At 45.0% G+C, this 22,518-nt stretch overlaps 2 protein-coding genes across 2 annotated transcripts; both read right to left on the reverse strand.

Annotated features, from left to right (window-relative positions):
- Positions 1 to 2,609: 2,609 nt before the first annotated feature.
- On the reverse strand, positions 2,610 to 4,680 carry LOC136524442 (uncharacterized). The gene is made up of 3 exons (XM_066517818.1): positions 4,323 to 4,680; positions 3,920 to 4,207; positions 2,610 to 2,665 (listed from the first exon to the last, which is right to left on the reverse strand). The coding sequence occupies exons 1-3, from the start codon at positions 4,678 to 4,680 to the stop codon at positions 2,610 to 2,612; spliced, it is 702 nt and encodes a 233-aa protein (XP_066373915.1).
- Positions 4,681 to 4,705: 25 nt separating this feature from the next.
- LOC136524443 (uncharacterized) lies at positions 4,706 to 5,128 on the reverse strand. The gene has a single exon (XM_066517819.1). The coding sequence runs from the start codon at positions 5,126 to 5,128 to the stop codon at positions 4,706 to 4,708; it is 423 nt and encodes a 140-aa protein (XP_066373916.1).
- Between the last annotated feature and the right edge of the window lie 17,390 nt (positions 5,129 to 22,518).

The following is a 22,518-nucleotide window of genomic DNA, read 5'->3' on the forward strand; positions in this document are numbered from 1 at the left end:
TGCTTGTTTGAGGCCCTAAACGAATTCAAATAAAAAAGTTGTAAACTACAAAATTTCATAACTTTTCGAGATCTACACTTTTAGTTTAGGAAGTTTTTACATCCGAGGTCGTTTACAAAATTTGAATTTCAAAATTTTGAAATTCAAACACAGTTTTGCATAACAAGATGATTTCAAATCAAAAAGTTGCCAACTACAATGTTTTATAACTTTTTGAGATATACAGAGTTTATTTTTCCATCCGAGGTCGTTTGAAAAGTTCGAATTTTAAAATTTTGAAATTCAAACACAGTTTTGCATGAGAAGATGATTTCAAATAAAAAAGTTGCCAACTACAATGTTTCATAACTTTTCGAGATCTACAGAGTTTATTTTGGTTGTTTTTCCATCCGAGGTCGTTTGAAAAGTTCGAATTTTAAAATTTTGAAATTCAAACACAGTTTTGCATGACAAGATGATTTCAAATTAAAAAATTGCCAATTACAAAGTTTCATAATTTTTCGAGATATACAAAGTTTATTTTGGTTGTTTAGTCATCTGTTCATCCGACATGATCGTTCTAACATTATTCACAAATCTTATATATCTCTCTTGTAGTTTCATAAACTACAAGAGAGATATGTTAGATTTGTGAACAAATTTACTTTCACTTTGTCATATGAAGAAAAGACCAAAACAAACATTGTACATCTTAATGAGTTATACAACTTTGTAGTTGAAAACTTTTTTATTTGAATTAATTTACTGCTTCAAAATGTGCTTTGAAATTTTCTTTGCCAAGTGTAAAAAAAACACTCGGCAAAGAAGCTTCTTTGCCGAGCGTCAGAAAAAACACTCAGCAAAGAAGCTCTTTGCCGAGTGTAAAAAAACACTCGGCAAAGAGCTTCTTTGTCGAGTGTCAAAAAAAAACACTCGGCAAAGGCGTCTTTGCCGAGTGCCCGAAAAACAACACCCGACAAACCACTTGACACTTGGCAAAGAGCCGGTCTCCGATAGTGTCGGGAGGCCCTTGGTCATCACATCAGCGTATTGCTCGCCTGTAGCCACGTGGAGAACTCGGAGATCACCGACCTGCACGCGTTCATGGACGAAGTGGATGTCGAGCTCGATGTGCTTCGTCCGTTTGTGGTGCACGGGGTTCGAAGACATGTAGACCGCTGAAATGTTGTCGCAGTAGGCTACGGTAGCTTTGGAGACACCGCAGTGGAGTTCGCCAAGCAATTGGCGCAGCCATATGCACTTAGCCGCGGCGTTTGCGACAGACCGATACTCAGCTTCGGCGCTCGATCGAGACACGGTCGGCTGCCTCTTCGATGACCAGGAGACGAGGGAGTCGCCGAGGAAGACACAGAACCCAGAGGTGGACCGCCGGGTGTCCGGACATCTGGCCCAGTCGGCGTCTGAATACGCGGTGAACGCGAGCTCAGCAGACGCACGCAGATGTAGACCGAGCGACGTCGTGCCGCAAACATATCGGAGTATCCTCTTGAGTAGCGTCAGGTGCGGTGTTCGCGGGTCATGCATGTGCAGGCATGCCTGCTGAACCGCGAAGGCGAGCTCCGGGCGAGTCACCGTGAGGTACTGGAGCACGCCCGCCAAACTCCGATATGTCTTGGGGTCCTCGATTGGAGGTCCTTCGGAGGACAGCTTCCCCTTGGAGTCGATCGGTGTTGAAATCGGCTTGCAGGTTGTCATCCCAGAACGCGGTCACGAATGTCCTAGGCGTAGCGCTGCTGCGAGAGGAAGAAGCCAGCATCGGTCCGCTTGACGTCGATGCCGAGGAAGAAGCGGAGCTCTCCCATGTCCTTGACGGCGAACTCGGCGCGGAGGCGATCGACGATGTGTTGAAGAAGTGCGGAGCTGGAGCCGGTGAGGACAATATCGTCCACGTAGAGGAGGAGATACGCGATGTCGCTGCCTCGCCGTAAAACGAACAGCGAGGAGTCGGAACGCGTTGCCGTGAAACCGAGCTTGATGACGAAGTCGGCGAAGCGGTTGAACCATGCGTGTGGAGCTTGGCGCAGCCCGTACAAAGATTTGTCGAGCAGGCAGACGGCATTGGGCTGTGTGGCATCAACGAACCCTGTAGGTTGCTGACAGAGGACATGCTCTTTGAGATGGCCATGGAGGAAAGCGTTGGAAACATCCAGCTGCTTGGTGTGCCAGCGGTGAGACGCGGCGATGGTGAGCACAGTCCGGGTAGTCGCTAGTTTGACGACCGGAGTGAACGTCTCATCAAAGTCCATGCCAGCGTGCTGAGTAAACCCATGGACCACCCACCGAGCCTTGTATCGCTCTAGAGTGCCATCGGGATTGAGCTCATGCTTGAACACCCACTTGCCGGAGATGACATGGGCACCGGGCGGCCGATCGACAAGGCGCCGGGTTCGGTTCCGTTGCAAGGCCTCGAACTCGCTGGCCATGGCGGCGTGCCAGTGGGGATCCTTTAGAGCAACCCGGGCGGAGGTGGGTATGGGGGAGATGGGTTGTGGAGTCGAAGCGGAGAGAGCATATCGAGGATGATCAATGACAGGTGCTAGCACATAGACGGGGACGAGCTGCCCGATGAAGGAAGGGCAGGTGAGTTTGGGAAGGGTGGGGATGATGGATCAGACGACGGTGGAGAGGAAGAGCTGGCGGGAGATGGTGCTGGCTGCGGGGCAGACTGATGAAGAATGATCGTATTGTCTAAATTATCGGTCACCGTAGACTATCCAGTTATTGTCGATTGACTGAAATTGGGCGCGGAATGAAAAGGGAATTGTGTCTCGTCAAAGACAACGTGTCGTGTCGTGATGTGATCAGTTGGATATCCGAAGAATGAGCACGCACGGCGTCGATCGTGGGCTAAATTTGTGTTCAACAGTGGAGGCTTGATTGGGATAGCAGAAGCAACCGAAAATGCGAAGATGATCGTAGGTGGGAGGTGCGCCGAGGAGCAGCTGAAAGGGAGTCACGGTGCCGCTAGTCCGGCATGGCCGTCGATTCAGCAGGTGTGTGGCGGTGGACAAGGCCTCGACCCAGAAGGGCTCGGACATGCTTGCATGAAGGAGGGTGCGCACACAATCGTTGAGCGTCCGAATGATGCGCTCGGCCTTCCCGTTTTGGGAAGAAGTGTATGGGCAGGAAAGCCGGAACGCGACGCCATGATTTGACAGATGTTGGCAAAAGGTTTGGTTGTCGAATTCGCGGCCATTGTCGGTCTGGAAGGCAATGAGGGGGAGCTGGAATTGGGTACGAACATATGCATGAAACGTCATAAAGCATTGCAGAACTTCAGATTTTGCACGAATCGTAAAGGTCCAGATATAATGACTAAAATCATCGATTAAGACAAGATAGTACTTGAAACCGGAAAAGCTAGCGAGAGGAGACGTCCAAACATCAGCGTGTACAATTTGGAAAGGTACATAACTAACTGAACTTGAATCGGAAAAGGGCAAATGAACGTGTTTGCCCAGCTGACATGCTTCACAGGTGGAGATGGACTGCGACTTGGTAGGAGTGAACTCGAGGCTGGGGAGCGTCTTCAGGAAGGCGTTGCGGCCGGGATGACCCAGTCGTTGATGCCACAGATCGATGGTGATGGTAGACGCAACGAGGGCCTCCGGCGGTGACGCCAACAGAGGATAGAGCTCGCCGTGGCTGTTACATCGGAGGATCTCCACTCGGGTTCGTAGGTCATTGATAGAAAAACCGAGAGGATCAAACTCAACAGCAACATTATTGTCACGAGTGAGAAATCTAACAGAAATCAGGTTTTTGACTAAGGAAGGTGAAACAAGAACATTGTTTAGATGAAGAGGGGACTGAGTAGTGTGAATGGAAGTGGAAGCACGATGGGTGACTGGAAGAGTAGCTCCGTTGCCTACGACGATGGGTGCAGAATTGAAAAGGGGCTGGGAAGAAGAGAGTATACCGGCGTTGGAAGCCATGTGAGACGATGCGCCGGTGTCAAGATACCACTCAGCAGTCTGTGGCCCGGACGGCGGAACATTGGCCGTGGCGAGAGCGGTGAGGAGGGCCTGGTGGTTCCAGACATCCGGTGTTGATGGAGACGGGGTGTAGGCAGCAGGGAGCGGCGGTCCGGCGAGGTAGGCCTGGTGAGGTGAAGCGCCGGGACGTGGACCGAGGACGCCTGCGCCGGGGACCCGGAACGGCATCTGCCAGGCTTGCACCATGCCGGTCCAGGGGTTGAGGCCGACAGCTGGTGGACGGGGTGCTTGTGCCGTGTTGGAACTTGGAACCGCCAGGTTGATGGTACTGGCCGCGCCCACGACCCCGACCACGGCCGCGGCGTGAGTCGGTGCGTGAGGACGTGCCGTGGCCAACCGCCGTAGACTTGGGGACGGGCGGGTTGGCGCTGGAGCTGGATCCGGAGCCGCCATCGCCTGAGGAAGAAGCAGGTGGCCGAGCACCGCCGGTGGTGAGAAGAGCATGATGGGCCGCCGCCTTGGCATGCTCCTTATCGTATTGCTCCTCCAGCAACAGATAGGAATGCGCCGACAGGAAGGTGTGGGGCCGCTGCTTCGACGTGATCACCGGGATAGCATGCCTGTACTTGGAACTGAGACCACGTAACATGTTAAGTACCTGGCTGGTCTCGTGGACAGGCTGGTCGACGTCGCGGAGAGCGTCGGCGAGCTGTTTGAGCCGGCCGGTGTACTGGGAGATATCCATGTCGCCTTGGACGAGATTGCGAAATTCAGCCGGCACGGTGGAGCTGGTTGTCACGGAATTGATTTTGGACGGCGCCCCAGATGGCGAATGCCGTGGCCCGGGGCTTGCGCACGATGTCGCGGACGTCCTTGGCGATGGAATTGTACAGCCAGCTAATTATGCTCTGGTCTTTGACGCGCCACTCCGGATCACGACGCTGTGCGTGGGTCGGCGGAGAAGAAAGATGGGAGCCGAGGCTGAATTTGTCGATGAAGGCATCGAAGAAGCAGCGCCATTCGTCGTAGTTGGGCTCGGCGAGTTCGAGGACGACGGGCACATGCGATTTGATGTTGACGGTTTGAAGCACAGCAGCCGGGGGAGGAGTGATGACAGGTGCGTCACCGTCGGCGGAGGAAGAATCAGAGTTGGAGTCGACACCGAAAAGAGGGTTGTCGTCCATGTGTTCCATGGCAGCGGAGAGGTGGGATGGGCAGCAGAAGATGCGGTGGTGAGCAGCCGAGGCGAGAGACGGTGATCGTCGGTCGCCGGAGGGAGGATCAGCCCGCGCTCGTTGATACCATGTAGAAGAATAGGAGCCAACAACACTTCTGTATTGCCTGAATGAATGTATGTGTATTACAACAGGGAAGGGTTGCAGTGTGCTGCAACCGCTGCTATCCTAGGCGCCGCAGCGCGCGACGTGGGCGCGTGGGCGACAGCAGAGCGCGCGCACGGTCTTCGGTAGTTGTCGTAGCCGTTCCAGAGCTAGCTTCCTCAACATAGACGACGAGCACCTAGTGGCTCATGCCCTGTTCCAGCGACACCTTGGTGAGCACGTTCATCCCGGTGTACCCGCGAGATCATGGCGATGTATGGCTTCGCCTTCTCAACGAACCCGCCGCACCGAGCCATGCCGATCCTAAAAGTCTTCTCGCTTCTCAACAGAGTCCGGGCTCCCTCGCAGGAGGATGGCAATGGCAATGGCAATGGCAATGGCAGGCGGTATTCGTATAAACTATGAGTTCTGCTCCGGTGGACCTCCAAAAAGTTTACACAAATCTTAAAGGTTTTTAAGAGTATATTATATAATACTTTTTAAGTCTTTTTCTCATGGGTTCATATGGGCCCAGCCCCGTTCGAGCCCAGACTGAACCCAGCCCCGTTCGAGCGGAGAGAAGCGCGGTGGCATCAACCAAGCGAATGACGGTCGCCAGCTCCACGGCGATGGCTACCAGACACAGATTGAGGTGTGCTGCTCAAGATGCAATGGCGGCTTGCCGAAAGAGGCCCACGGGCTGTCCAAGAGATGCATGTATGCCTCTATGAGGGAGAAAAATACTCAGCTTGTTAATCCATCTCCATGATTTTAAGAAGTAGAGGCCATAGCATAAAACCATGTAATCAAGATGAGTGCGGAAATCATATAGGCTACAGCTGCAACCTGTTCAGCCAGCAGGGCAACACACCAGCCCTCAGTAACGCTCGTGGTACTGCCGTGCGCCGTCATGATCCCCGCTAGCCACCACTCGATCTCACAACGAATGGCGCGGTGAAATCGGATCAGAAAACAGAGTCTGGATGGGCACCGGTCTGGCTTAGGATGGGCTTGGACTGGCCCAGGCCCAAATAGAACCCGCAGGAAATTAATTAATTAAAAAAACTAATTACTTCTTAAGCTGCTCCGAGATCCGTGCAAACATTTTTAGGAGGTGTATAGGAGCAAAACTCATAAACTATAGAGCTCAGAGATCAGGTGGCTTCGAGCTGGGACGGAGCAGAGGTGATGGCTGGATTGTGCTGGATCGATCGGACGGTGCTTTCGGGTGAACGGTGACATGGTGTCGTCTCTGAGTGACATGTGAGTAAGGTGGGCCCCGCTCGGGCAGTGCTTTGCTGGATTCTTGTAGCCGTATATTCCGAAAACGTAGGCGTGTCCGGGTAGTGGCTCGTGAGTAGAATTCTGGCAGGGCCGGGTTTTTAGCCGAAGGCACGGGCCAGTTATAAAAGGGGAGAAGCGGGAGATGCCATTCCACTCAACAGCAACGCAGCACCAGCCAGCAGCACACACACCCCACCCCGCCACCCCCAGTGCCGAACTGCCGACAGCCGCCTCGTCCGTCCGTCGTCCCCCGGAGCCGAGTGCCCAGCTCGCCGCACCGCCAAAAACAGCTCAATCCCGTTTCCACTTGCAACCTTCGTTCGAGAAGTCGACGGCCGTACGTGCCAATGGCGAACCGAGGTCCAGCCCAGCACGTCGTCGGGGATGCCGCTGTCCCTGGCCGCCGTGGCCCTGTCCTTGTCCTCAACGTTGCGCGGGTGTTCATGCTCCGCGGCGCGCTCACTGTCGTAGCAACCATGGGAAGCCCGCCCGTCGTCGACGCCGGACAGGCCATTCTCGGCCTTGGCCTCTGGCTGCTCGGCGCGTGTCTCCTGGCGTTCGTTCCAATTCTGATAGCAGGCCGCCGCTTCCCACGGCTTGCATTGATCGTTGCTGCCGCGCGGCCGACGCCGTCCTCAGGTATTGCTTCACCCCGTACGTGGAACTAGCCAGCTTCATCTTGCAGTCCAAAACTACCGCTGGAATATATATATACACGGTAGTGTGACTGGTGCTACGGGACAACTAATTTTTTTTTACTAAAAACATACGAATCGCACGATAAGATAACAATATTGTGAAATTAAATTCGACGTTAAAGTGACATTTAATTCAAAAAGCAAAATTAGTGAAATTTTCATGATCACGGAGAGCGCGGTGTCATATGCTCACCAACTCTACTGTATAGATCTTTTCGCGCGTTGCAACGGGAACAAATAATACCCTGAATAATTTGAGCATGAACGTGTTGTATTGTTACAAAAAAACGTTCGGAATGTTAATATTACAATTGAATTTTATGCATGGCTAAAATTCTCATTGATGTTTGCAATCATCAAGATATGCATTTATAGTATTATACATTTGTCGTATGGGTATATATAGAATTCTATGATACTATGTCACACGAGTAAAAGATATAAAAATCTTATGACGTACAATCTCTGGACTCATGTAAAATCTCTGGACTCATGACATACAATCTCTGGACTCATGACAACTAAATGTACTCCCTCCGTCCCAAAAAGACCGTTCTTTTAGAAATGAATCTAGAGAAGTAGATTGAAAAACTGATGTAACCGAGATCTAGCAATTTATTTCATCTTTATGAAATAGTAATGTGGTTTAAATTACCAGCACAAAAACTCAGGGAAGTCCACCCAACTTCTTATACCGAGTAAAAAGTTCACTTCATATGTTAGAAATTGATCTGGCTATCTAATTCACTTTCAAAAAATATCAATACAGAACGCAGGCACCATGGAGTTGATATCAGAATAATGTCAGCAAATTAGAGCAATAATGATAACAGTGTTGACATGTTTATATCTTCATCAGCACCATGCTTAATTAGTGCTTGGTGTCTGATTGTGGTCTTCTTACATACGCGGCGCTGGTGGCAGCCTACGCGACCACGCCGAGGCTGGGCCCGGGTTGCCGTTCTCGCGCCAGGGCAGAGTCAAGGGCCAGGGTTGTTTGGTGCCCGTGCCCACGCCGCCACCTAACCATTGCCATGCGCCCGCGTCGTGGTCTCCCGCCACACGATGGCTTCGACAACTAACTGGGGTGGAGGAAAGATTTGGATTAGATTGATAACCGAATTAAACCTTAGAATAAGGAAACCATTCTTCTCCTATTTTGATGCTGCTGGTGGCCGCTGCCACACGATAAGGTAACTTCAATTTCATCATCAGCATGCCCCTAATGCATAGTTCTGAAATCAGCACGTAAGCAAATTTTCTGAGTGGGAAACTTTCAGTGCACAGAACATTCAGTGCAACGCACACAGAACTGCAAGCACAGATACGGTAAAGGACATGGGTGTGCACATGTACGCATGATAATCTTTGAAAGGGAACGAAGTTAGCAGGCATAAATACATGTCCGACCACCTTCGTGTGGGCCAACATCATGTTGCAAGGTTGATACATCTATGTGATGTTATTAAAGAATCATCTTAACCATTCTCTACATTTATGTGCGTTACCCGTGGGAAGAAGGGGATCATCATCGCCACCACCAGCTATGACCGGCACTGCTGAGTGTTGCCATGATGCACTCTGTTCCCATCATTACTGCATCAAAGAAAGACACTTTGATCAGCAAACCAAGAGGTACGGTGGAACTAAGATGGTTAGAAACAAAAGAGATAAGCATATACAAATGCTTACTGTTAAGCTACCAAAGCAGCCAGGAAACATCAATATAGTTAGCGTCTTTTTTTCTGATGCAACGATTTGCATGGCATATTAGTTGGAGACAGGGTACAACATTAACTCATTATTGTATTCATATTGTTCCAAACCAAATCATTGAAATGATGCAACGGTTTGCATGTTGTGTTAACTCACTAGTAGATAAACGACTTTTGATCCACTTTGAAATTTGGCTTTAGTCTCGGTATTTTTCGCGCCCGGGACTAGAGAAACCTTTAGTCCCGGTTGGTAGCTCTAACCGGGACTAAAGGTCCCTGCCCAACGGTTACCGAGGTGTGTCAGAGGCATGTCAGTGCGAGAATCTTTAGTCCCGGTTTGAGACATGAACTCGGACTAAAAGTGTGACTTTTAGTCCCGGTTTGAGATACGAACCCGGACTAAAGGTACCTTTAGTCCCGGTTTATGTCTCAAACCCGGACTAAAGGTGTCTTCAAATTGAATTTAAAAGGAAAGCGTATCTTATCTAAGTTAGATGTGTGGTGGTAGGTGAGATGGTAACGCGTGCAAGAGCTGAAGTCGGAGGTTGTAGGTTCGAATCTCCATAGCTGTAACTTTTTTTTTACCCAATAAACACTTCTAGTCCCAGTTGGAGGAACCGGGACTAAAAATAAAGACCTTTAGTCCCGATTGCGTAGTCCCGGTTCCAAAACCGGGACTAAAGGGGGTTGGGAACCGGGACTAAAGCTGCTTTCTCTACTAGTGACTGCGGACAGGGTACTGCTCACCTGCATTTGCCACACCATTGTACCTACACTGAATCACCCATCTTCAACACGTCAGCCACTACAGTAGAAGAAGGCTGCAATCGTGATGTTTGAAACATCAATATTACATAAGTCTATAATAAAGATTCAAATGCAGATCTGAACTTTTTTCTTCAGATTCAAGCCAACTAAATCACATCCAGCCGAACTATTGTATTCTAATATCTTACAGGGATAAACTATGACTCAGAAGTTCATAAAGGTGAATTCATAATCACTAGAATGGTATAACTGAGACAGTGCACAGCTGCCCACTTTGCGTGCTCATTCAGAAATAAATTAGAACATGTCAATTTGATATTCTCGATTATCTATTATATTCTTGTTCACATCATAAAAAAGTGGTCATTAACCTTCACAATTTGGGTGACAAGTAAGCAACTTCTAGCTTTGTGTCCTCACCGTCAGTAAAACATAAGTTCAGTGACTTACTGCCAAAAGAAAGCTGACATATCTGAAAAAACCTAAGCACCTGAACCTCATCAAACTTATCTGCTACTGCACAGTGGATTCAGAAACAGGTAAGCACAGAAAAAAGCTCTGAGTTTTCCCTACCTGACCATATCGTTTAGTAACTGATGGATGAGCTTTCTTTATTTATCTGATATGCTTTTAAGTAGCTGACGTTCTTCTGTTTATCTTGGACATATCAAGACATGTACTAATTCATCAACTGTAATGTAAATGTGCAAGCATGATCTATGACTAAAAATTTAGAACAAATGGAGTACTCTTAATTTTATCCAATATTTATGTTTTATCATTGTTTTTTTTCTAATAAAGAAGCCAATATAAAATCATGCTAAATAATTAATGTTTATACTTTGGTTCGAGAGAAAAATAATAATGTTTATACTTACACGCATCTTAGTTGAATATAACATGAATAGAACACTTGCAGAAAGCTTAAAAAAATGTTGTACAATAGGAAGATGTTACTGGAGAAGATGCAAGCTCATGGAGAACATACTGCAGATACATCAGACATGTATACATTCAGACAGTGGGCAAGCAGGAAGAAAACAATAATGGAACTCTCAACTCTGTAACATTAATCTTTATAAACATCATGTGATAATTAGTTAATCGCAGAACATTACCTCTGCACAGTCATATTCTTGCAATCTCCAGTCATCCTTCTCCACATCTCTGCAGCTTACGCAAAATTGTGTCGACTAATATTTCAAAATTGATGAAAACAAGAAACAATAATATTTCAAACTTCTTATTGTTACGATCAAAGAAGAGCCGACTACAGCTTGCATATCTATATAATATTAGAACCCAAAGAAGAAATGTCCTCACGTATCTATATGCTCAGAAGCACCATTGAAGAAGCAAAGTTTAGATTTCGACAAACTGAGCAGTCATCTCTAGATAATATAACAAATATAAGCAAAGATCTAAAAAAAGGTACCAGACTATATAATCATGTCTCCCTAAAAAAATGTCATATTCAATTCAAAGTGTTTGAGCTGGAAAATATATAATCGATCAGATTCATAACCACGCCACTTCAGGGTGGATCGGTCTCCTTATGTAATGCGCTGGCTCATAATATGTATCTGCAATGGTCACAAAGCAAGCAAGAGATATCCAATAAGCTCCAGGAACAAATCAACATGGGATGAAAAAGAGGAAGAGCCTATGCCAGTTTATAAGGCATGAAATCGGTCAATCAATATGAGCATGGATATGGTTAAATCGTCATATTAGAGAAAGAGGTTCCCATAGACTCAATGTAGTCATTTAAACTGTAAATAGAGCAAGATTATGTACATACCATAGGCATAGCAAAGATGATACAATGGATTTGTTTTTCTAATGACATCAAACTCTGAAAGGGTCTATGTAAATCAGTAGGTATCATGTATTATTTTTAGCCTCTTTCTTTCAATTTCTTTTTTTTCTTGTATGGGGGAAGTTTTTTTTATCAAGCAAATCCTGTGGGTATGGGGAAAGTTTTTTATCAAGCAAATACTGTGACTAATAGAAGCAAATTGTAACCCCATAAATCATGTGAGGTGGCCTAAAAGTGGACTTATATTTTTTGTTCTGGAACTCAGCGACAACTTACATCAAAAAGTGTAGTAGAACACCGAAGGGGTCAAATTGGATGTATGAGACGCTGGAGCTAATGAAGAGTTGTGTAATCTTTGCCTACGAATCTAGAAGACATGTTTGTAAGAGTGTAAACCAAATTTAGAATACACCTATGAACCTACAAATACTACCTAGACAAATAGAATGGGATAAAAGAAATAAGGGATATTTAGAGAGATTTTGCCAGACTCAACCCTCGCATAACAAATTTGGATTCACTTATCAGTGACTATGCAGAACATACGAAAGATTAGAATTAGTACTAATTGTTTATGTGAAGCACTTTCAAAAAATAGTGTCATGACTGTGCATTTAGTGCAGGATCAAAAAGCAGGTACAATCCTTTTTTCTAATATTTTGAATGCTATGCAAACTAATGTGGAGCGCAGCCAACATGGTTTGCAGTAAACATCCAAAAAGCGACAATGCATTAGATTGTACGTAGTAGTATACATTAGATAGCTAGAATGAATTAGGAGCTGCACTTGTAACTGGCATTGGCAGATTAGTAATGCTTACGAAAAGATTAACAACATTCAAAGTTATAATGCATGTTTCATACTAACTGCCACATGGATGATCTGAACACTGATAACAGAGAAAAAACATGTATGCATGTGTGGGCTTTTATAATCCTATATGTGTAGTTTGCATCTGTGCACATAGATATTGAATTAGAAAGATGAGTAAGCACAGATCAAAGAATACAAACACGAATTAGTTCAAAGGTGCAAAGGTAGCATAGTATAACTAATTAAAGAGTAAGAAAAGTAAATGCTCACCGAAGAGCAGACCTTTAAATTGTTCCTACTATTGTGATCATGGAAGCAATCTTTCAAACAGAATCTGCAGGTATATGAACAGACCGGTCTATGTAGTAGATCTTTCATTGCATATAAGGATACAACGAAGGATCATATGAACACATGTGACTAGGTCCTGTAAAGCTTATACGATGATTCCAGTTAGTTTCTTTAATACATAAACTACACAGGAAGCATAGCACATGGACCTAAATTTAGGTCATTAGAACTTTAAACATTTAGGGAAACTAATATGAAAACCCGATATGAAGGTAAGGAGAGGCAGCAGACTAAGGATGAAAACGGAACGGAAATATCCCGAACCGAACCACATCGTTTTCTATATTTAATCCGATCGAATCCGTATTTTCTTGTCCGACTTTACCGTTTTCGCTTTCGCATTTCAAATGTTTCGTATTTCAAATGTAAAAGTAGAAAACGGTTTAGACATTTTTCGACCGTTTTCTACTTTTCTACTTTTAATTTGAAATATTCCGAATTGAAAATTCGGTTTAAACCGAATTTGGCCCACTGCACAGGTCATACAGCCCAATTACAGGTTGTTCACCACGCAGCTGTGTTCTTTCTACTGGTGGCCACCTGCCCTCTCTTATAGACTGCGCCCAGCCTCATCTCTCTTCACCTCACGAGATGGTGCTAAATGTCAGGAAACTAGCAGCATCTACACGAAAGCCCACCTGGGCCATAGCCCATCAAGCTCATCGGTTTTACCCCCACCTACAAAGTCAATCATTTGATAGTTTTTGCATCAGGCGAATAAATCTTTGTTACTCAAGAGAAAAATCTGAATAAATCTTTAAAATAAAATACTACATCTATTCTAAAAAGATTAATAAAATTATTCTGACTCAGTTCAAGTTCATGTTTCTATAATATGCACTTGTTAATTATTATATGCACTTGAACTTGATCATGTATGCACTTAGTCATGCACTTGGTCTACGGGTCGGTATTCCGTATTGAGTTTTCGTATATCGACCGTGTTTGACATAAATCCGCTCGAATTGGTTCGTTTTCGAAATTCTCGATAATTCGTAAGTTCGTGTTCGTTTTCGTGTCCGGTTTTACCGTTTTCGCTTTCGTTTTCGTATTTCAAATGTAAAAGTAGAAAATAATTTAGAAGTTTTTCGACCGTTTCCGACCGTTTTCATCCTTACAGCAGACCATAATGGCGCAATTGTCCTCTACGGACCTTTCGAGGTAGTCCAGGTTAAAGAGGAGCATACATGCAGAGGGCCTCCATAGCCTCGACAAATATTCCGCATCACCAGCTGCAGATCCATTTTGCAGGCAACCTAGAATTAGTTGGTACAAAATAACTAAACAACCAACACATATAAATTGAATCCCAGGAAGCACAAACCTAGCATACTTGCTGTAATGCAGATAACCTTGGCGTGGTGGGCGTTTGCGGATTGAACACCATATCAACTGGCACGCACATTAATTGAGCACCACGAAGCTGCGCAACAGCCTACCTCATGGTGACCTATGAAGCAAGTCGAACAGTACCTACAACACAAACGAAGGCATTCAGAAAAATAAAAATCGAACTACCGGTGTACCAAATTGGAGCAGGAAGGCAGCCCTAGGGCACGTGATGACCCCCGTTTCTCTTATCGAGCAGCAACGACGGGCGTGGGGTCCCGAGTTCCTCCCGGGGTGCGGCGACGGTGTCCCCCTGCTGCTGTGCTCCGCCATGGAGGTCCGCTGTGAGGCCCATCGCAGCGCGCCTCCACGAGTGCTGAGCAAGATCCGAGTGTGAGAGGGAAGGAGAGAGAGAGAGAGAGAGGGAGAGGGAGAGGGAGGGGCGGCACGGGGGTGAAGCGGAGGGCGTGTGGTGGAGGTGGCGAACGGCGCGAGGGGAAGAGGCGGACGGTGCGCAATGGAGGCGGACGACGACGCGAGGGGTCAGATCGATCGCGAGAGGGAAGGAGAGAGAGGGAGAGGGAGGGGTGGCGCGGAGAGGGATCTCACGGGGGAAGTCGCGGTCGCAAGGGGTGAAGAGGCAGACCCAAAACAAATGTCGCACCAAAAAGTGTCCACGCTTTGTTCTTTTTAGTCGTAGGAGATATATATTGGTAGGGGCATTATCAATGTTTCTAACAATTCTGTTTCTGTTTTTTCAGGGTTTTAAATCTCCCGCTACAGCTGCTGCTTTCTCCGGAGGAGGCCGGTTTAGCGATTTAAAACACTTTTTTTTAAGATAAACTCATGTTCATGCTCCTGTTGCAATGTAGTACTACTGTGTCGTCCACGTCTGCTTCCTTTGTGTGTTCTTCTGTTTTTCTCGTGACGTCGCTCCAGTCTATCCATGACGAAAATCTGTTGTTCGTCATGGATTGATGGGTCACGGACCTCAGGCATGCACCTCATTATCGGCATGCGTCTAATGGCGAAAGTGAAAAAAAAAAACGTCATTGAACATAACTTTTTTAGTTACTGATCATACATATTCATACACACCGCTCAACGACCCATTTTTGATGCTTTGTTATTGAACAATGAAGAGGGATAGATTGTCATAGAACCATCCGGCTTTGATGATTAATTGCATTTCATCAAAAATAAGTTCGACTATCGGTTAATCATTAGTTGCCATTCAGTGGTGAACTCTGTTTTATCGTAAATAAGTTTGGCTAACGAGTCAATCATCAGCTGCCATTCAACGTGGCAGTGACCGTGTGCTTCGTCTCTATGGGTGCCTCCTCATCCACGTCATGTACACTGTGGGGGACTAGTTGACTTAGGATGACTCTAAAACTTATTCACTTTAAGACAGAGGTAGTATGAAACTACTCATAAGTTCTGAGTTGAGACTGGTCTAACAACTTACACTTTGATTTGGATGGCACAAGCGGCCGAATTCTCGGCCCAGAGTTGAGCCAGCTTTAGCTGTTAACTATATATAGGTGCACTTTTGTGGCTAAAAGCGAGCATTGGCTAAATCTTTCTGAAGTGCTTGTAGAGGTAGGGTGCATGCATTTATAAGGGTGAGCGTGCGTGTATATACGTGAGTATCTACGTCTATCTATAATTCGCACGATGATTATACATGCATGTATGTATGTGAGTGTTTATATCTATACCATAATTTAAAAAAAGGACAACATATCATCAAGCACTGAAAATAGTAGTATCCAATATGACATGTGGATATGCATCATCACCTATATCAATTAACAGAGATGAAACGATATAATAAGCTCAATATATTTTCCCAAAGATGCGATAGGTACATCTAGGCTAATCATATATGATCCCTATATTACAAATATGAGTTTTTTTTAAAAAACAATGGCATGTCTAGAATAAATTTGAATAAATAATTTTGTACTGTTTTTTGGTATGTTGCAAATTAAACTTTGTTTGGAATGTTGCATTTTTCACGTAGAGACTAGATTACACAGTTCTGATAGCTGATGATGTGTCTATAAAAAAAATCTTTCGAGATGAAAAAGGTTTAGTGCCCATTTGGATTTATTAGCACTAAAAATTAGCAGCTAAAATGAGTACTACTGGGTCAAAATAGACCTCCTAATAAACCTGCTAATTATTAGCTAGGGAGATGCTGACTATTAGTTCTTAGCTGTTTTGGAGTTGCTAGTGGGGGCTAATAGTTCATATACACCTTCAACTCTACAATCCAATCATCTATTAGGTGGTGGATCCTAACGGCCTCCTACTAAAAATAGTACTCCCTTCATCCCAAATTATAAGACGTTTGACTTTTTTGACCTCAAGTTTGACCACTCGTCTTATTCAAAAAATTTGTGTAAATATAGTCAAATTTAAGTCATTCTTCAAGAACTTTTATTAATGAACCAAGCCATGACAAAAGAAGTGATATTTTGCACAAAATTTTGAATAAGACGAGTGGTCAAACTTGGTGTCAAAAAAGTCAAACGTCTTATAATTTGGGATGGATTGAGTAGCTATTAGCTATAGTGTAACACCTTAAAATTTGAATTTTTGGAAATAGAGCTAAAATGATTTAATTTGGAATTTTATGCTCATGAAAATATAGGGAAATAAAATTTTTCATTAAATTAAAATTCATCATAAGGTAGCAACATGTTTGAGCATACATGCCCTTGCATTTGATTTATCTGATTGAGTTATTTTGATTGAAAATTTAAAATGGTTTAAATTGCTTTTGCGAATGAAATTAAAATTTAATTTGAAATAAAAGAAAAGAGAATTTAAAAATAAAAGGATTTAAAAAGTTGTAAAAATAATTTTTGGGAAGACTTACTAAAATTCCGCATTTTTATTTGAGTTGAAAAGTATACTTGAAACTACATCGGAATTTGATTTGGTTCATGTTTTAAATTTGGTTTGAATTAAGAAAGGAAAATAGAAAGGTATTTGGAAAAAGGAAAAAAACCTCATTCTCCCTTTTTCTTTCTTTTGGCCCAGCTACTTCTTTTCCCTCCCGCGCAGCCCAGCAATCAGCGGCCCGCTCAGCTTCGCAGGACTACAGCCCAAACTACTCTGCCTCTGCCCGGCCCAGCGCGGCCGCCGCCGCCTCCCTTCTTCCCCTTCCGCGCTCTCCCCGTTTCCCCTTGGCGCCCGGCCCAGCTCCCTCCTTCTCCGCGTGGCCCAGTAGCGTTGCCCGTAGGCCACTTCCGCGACCGGCCCAGCCCGAAGCAGCTGCGCTGCGCCGTTCCCCGCCTTGTCTCACCGACCGCCCGGCCCCGCTCGTCAGCTCTGCCTTCTACCCCTGCTCGTCGTCGAAACAGACTCGCACAGAGGCCGTGTCCGCCCCGCCCACGTCTCCATCCGTTGCCGTGCCTGTCAAGCTAGACGGTCCTTAAATAGAGAGCCTCCGCTCCCGTTTTGTTCCCCACCGAGCCCCAGCGCAGCCGCCAGGCCTTCCCGTGCTCCAGCTTCGCCGTCCGAGCTCCGCCGTGAAGAAGCCGGAGTCGTTGTGCCGTTTTTGTTGGTCCTTAGCCACGGTAAGTATCTCACAGAGCTTCGCGTGAACTTCTTGAACCCGCATAACCCCTTCACGCCCTCTCCCTCGCTCTGAGTCGCCTTGCAACGCTCCGCCGTCGCTCCGCCACCGCCATGGCACGCTGCTAGCTTGCTCTGCTCGCCCATAGCTGCTGTAGATGGCCGAATTGAGTTTAGCGCCTCCCAATCTTGCTCCCTGCGCCAAAATCCGAGCCTAATTTAGCCCGTAGGCGTTTTCCCCAATTGCGCCGGTGAGCAATCGCCAAACGCTGGCCAAATCGCCGCCATGTGCCACTGTTCCGGTGGCCATGTTTTTTTTCTCACCGCCCGATCGAATCTCGGCCGTCCAAATCTAATCCGATGGCTAATATCGAAAGATACCCCTTCGCTGCGTGTTTTGCAAAAAACCCCTTATAATTACTTAAGCTTAACCCGCGGTCCTTTGCGTGTTTCACAGTTTATGCTTTCTTCTTTTAAAAGCGTATTTTCTTCGGTTGACTTCAAAAATACGTTTTCAGTTAATTACAGATTTGCCACTGATTTTGTTTTAGCCATAACTTTTCCGTTTTAACTCCGATTTGACCCGTTCAACTTGCGTTAGGTTCGTAATTTCATAATCTACATGTTTATACTATTGCTAGATGTGTTTTCAACTTTTAAAATTCGTGGTTAGATTTAATCTATTATTTTATTAAAGAAAATCTTGTTTATTTCATATCTTTTGCATTTTAGATCCGTTTTAGTCCATTCAAGTTGCATTAGATTCATAGCAACGAGATCTACGCATTAGCAACAGTGTTTATCATATTACTATTTCTGAAATTTCATGGTTTAGATCATATCTTGATTAATGATTATGCAACTGGATTTTATAAATCAAATATGATTTGTTTTACTTTAGTATTATATTTCAAACTTAAATTTGACTTAATTTCTATTATCTATAAAATATCTTATATATGTTTTCATATAATTAAAACACATGAAGCTAGTAGTTTTATGAGTAGATCTCTCGGTAGTTTATCTTTTCAACTGTAGCTCCGATTAGCGTGCCTCTCGCATCTGTGTGTTCGTGACGATGCGTAGTATCTTGTTTCAAACTTTTTTTTTCTTATTTTTCTATGTTTGATGTACTGTTCTAATTTAGATCTATTGTTTGCTTCGTGTATGATTGTATGGATGCTTGTATGGTGCTTTATGATCCTATCCAGTCGGTGAGATATGCATGGTGATCAAGAAGAAGAAGAACGTTGAAGATTAAATCTTACCGAAGGATCGGTGTTTAAGGCAAATATAGCATGTGATCTTCCTTGTTGTCCTATTCATCTTTAATCATTTAATTCATACTGCACGTGTCTACCTTGACTGCCGCTAAGGATTTCCTAGTACTTCGTTACCCTGTACCTTGATACCTTTGGGTTGTTGCATTGGGTAGTATGATGCTAGTGCTCAACTACAACCATGATCTTGTAACTTGACTAATGGTATATGCAATAAACATTAAAAGATGTTTTTTAGCAACATGGAACAAGGGGGCTAGAGCATTGGGCTGTTTTATGGTGCTCTAGATTTCTCTCCCTAAGGACTTATCTGTAAGTGATCATCTAGGACTTACAGTACAGCTGTGAGGGCTATATGGCTTTGGCTTTAGCTCAGTATGAGGACCTTTTCTAGCTTGTTAGTGGTTACCTTCATTGACGTAATAATGACTTGACGAATCGGGTATAGTGCGGCATCTACCCCCTTATGTATAGGCTGCGCATCATTGTGCCATCGGGAAGGGGGGCTCTATATCTGTTTGCCGAGTGAATCTAATGAGCCTAACTTGTTAGACGAACCTTTGAAAGGCTTCATAGTGAACCCTGCCGACCTTCCTTGGTAGTGGGTCAAGAGGCTGATCACCTCGGACGAAAGGGTAAATCACGACTCACAGTGAAAGTGTACAACCTCTGCAGAGTGTAAAACTGATATATCAGCCGTGCTCACGGTCACGAGCGGCCTTGGAATATTTATGGAATAGATGATGAACACTAATGATATGGATGATAAAGATGCTCACTAATGGTTAATTGTTTATGCTATTCATTATTCACGTTTACCTGATCATGTGTTTATATGGGCTTGTAATAAACTTGTTGCTACTCAATTGCTAAAAGATGACTCATTAAAAGCTAATCGCAGTTAAGCCAGTGTCAGCCTTTTGAGTCTCATGAACCCAATGATATATTTGTTGAGTACGACATGTATTTACGCTTGCTTTATTTTTCACATATTTGGATAAAAATCCTGGATGGGTACCAGATTGCTAGAGTTTGGAGGAATTAGGCTTGTGATCAACCAGTCAGTTTTCCCTATAGAATTGGAGTCTTCACCTGAAGATCGGAGTTATCTTTCCGCTGTTTGCTATCTGAGGTTATATTCTTTACACTAATACGTTATGTATTTAAGCATTGTCTATTGATATTACCCTTATTTATAGCTATATGTGAAAATTGACTTCCTCGGCTCACATATGGTGTGTATCTGGTTTTGTTCTTAAAACCGGGTGCTATATATAGCTAATTTTTAGTGAATGGATTCACACAGGCGTTTAGCGTAGCAAGTTTGCCAGGATGCCAGGACAGATGGTAATTAACGTTATAGATTAATTTGTAGCTGAATAAGGAGGCAGGATGGGCCACGAGAAGAAATCTGCGCTTGGTCAGTGTCCTCTAACTGTCTTCACCGGTGCTGAGTCAGGTGCTGATGAGCTACGATTCATTTTCTCTGCATGACTTGTCTGACTAGTGGTTAGCACCAGAAGGAAGTAAAAAAAGTTCGTCATTTTAGCACAGACAGTTGCCTGGTTGCTGCTTGCTACTCGTAACAAAACGGCAACAAATAAACAATATATACTACTTTAATAGCACGCATATCCGGCTGAAATTGTTTACTAGATTTTGTTTGGTTGTTTACAGAATCACCAGTTTTCTTCAGGACCGATGGATGCTTGTACTGTCGGAGTCGGAGGAGACCAAGCTGACGCTAGAACTTTCAGAGGTGCTGCTGCGTGGAAAGATAGGGTATGAAAAGTAGCCACAAGCTCATTGAGTCAGTGATTAGTTCCTTTCTATTACGTAAGCATGATGGTCGTTGGTCTCTAATAACGTTTCGACTTTGGAGTAACTGTAGCAGGTTTCTGTTGGTTCAAGTTTAATTAGGCCTCTGAACAGTGCTGTTAAATTTCTCTCTTCATTTCTGCTTAATCCCGCAAGACTTTACTTTCAACATAATGTCTATGCCAATGCTTATTTCGCTGAAATTTGACTTATGTTGATGCTTATGCTGAAATGCTGTGAGAGGGAACACACTGTTGATTCGCTGCAACAGAACGGGGGCTAACTGATAGTGCTCTACTGTTCTTCCACTGCAAGAAGAGGCGACAATCCCTTGTACATTGACTGCTTAGACCGAAAGGGGTGAAGCAAGCAATTTATGTGGAATGGACACATTTTATGAAGACTTCCGTGTTGCACTTGCACCGGCAGCAGGGAGTATCACGGGGCCCAACTGCGCACAAAAGAATGAACTGAAATGCGAGGGGGCAGCGACAACCGACAGCTCCATGTCTGCAGCCAATATATAACGCCTTGTTTAGTTGGCAAAATTTTAGAAATTTGGTTACTATAGCACTTTCGTTTTTATTTGGTAATTAATGTTCAATCATGGACTAATTAGGCTCAAAACGTCCGTCTCGCAATTTTCAATCAAACTGTGCAATTAATTTTTTTCGTCTACATTTAATGCTCCATGCACGTATCGCAAGATTCGATGTGATGACTACTGTAGCATTTTTTGGGAAAATTTTTTGGAACTAAACAAGACCTAAGCAGGAGTATGCATGTCTGCTACAAATAAAAGAAGAGAAAATACTGTGGCTAGGCACGGTGGCGAAAAAAAGAAAGAAAGAAAAATGGCAGCATCATAGGCGATGAGGTGCACGCAGAAGAAATATTTGCTTGAGCAAGCAGAGGAAAGAAGCAGTGGAAGACCAAAAACCAAAAACCGTACCACCAATGATGGCGTCACCCAGCCGGGCAGCCCCATTTTTCGATGCTTGACAGATTAATGAGCAATAAAATTCAGCGTGCCAACTGGCAATGCAAGAAGCAGAAAATTAGCGGGGCCGGTTGCCCATTGGGGAGACACGCCGGGTTTGTTTAATCCCCTGACCTTAATTCCCTAGTGGCAGACCACGGGTGGCGTTACATACGTTGGTCTGTGCCACTGTACGTGGTCTCGTCAAGCATTGCTTGCTTCACCCGGCCTGTCGAAGTAGCTCGACCTCGTGCTCCGGGGTTGCCGACGATTGGGACGGGGTTGGGCGTCCACCAGGACCACTACCGAAGCAGTGCAGCTGGTTAGCTGTCCATGCGCGCAAAGGAAAATAGGGGCCGTCACTCGGTGGTAACTGGTAAGGCATCGTAGGAATTGGCGATTTATATATTTGAGGCCGTCACTCTATATAATTCATCGATGGCAATCCTCCTCCTTTCACCACACCTGGCGAATGGAAGCACACACCGTCCAGAGTATAGTCACCACGCTCCAGAGTCCATAACATATTCCAACCCGCACCAATGGCTAACCGGCACTGATAGAGAACAGAGCTTTACTCCCAGTGGGAAACCTCATCTAGTCCCGGTTCTCCACCCGGGAGCAAGCATCCGGGACTAAAGGGGGGTTATTTAGTCCCGGGTCAGGAACCAGGACTAAAGGGGGACCTTTACTCCCGGTGGGTAACACCAACCGGGACTAAAGGTGCCTCCTGACATGCCACGATAGCCGGCACCCTTTAGTCCCGGTTGGTAATATGAACCGGGGCTAAAGGTTTTTTTTTCTTTTTTCTTTTCTTTTCA

The sequence above is a fragment of the Miscanthus floridulus genome, chromosome 18 (genome assembly GCF_019320115.1).
Source record: "Miscanthus floridulus cultivar M001 chromosome 18, ASM1932011v1, whole genome shotgun sequence".
NCBI classification, from domain to species: Eukaryota; Viridiplantae; Streptophyta; class Magnoliopsida; order Poales; family Poaceae; genus Miscanthus; species Miscanthus floridulus.

Excerpts from the sequence above, each read along its gene's own strand:
- LOC136524442 (XM_066517818.1), bottom strand. The coding sequence starts at position 4,680 with ATGGATATCTCCCAGTACACCGGCCGGCTCAAACAGCTCGCCGACGCT. Across the intron at positions 4,208-4,322 it reads GTCTACGGCGGTTGGCCACG|CTGTCGGCCTCAACCCCTGG; the intron begins GCACGTCCTCAC and ends CCCGTCCACCAG. Across the intron at positions 2,666-3,919 it reads TCACATGGCTTCCAACGCCG|TCTGCCCCGCAGCCAGCACC; the intron begins GTATACTCTCTT and ends ATTCTTCATCAG.
- LOC136524443 (XM_066517819.1), bottom strand. The coding sequence starts at position 5,128 with ATGGAACACATGGACGACAACCCTCTTTTCGGTGTCGACTCCAACTCT.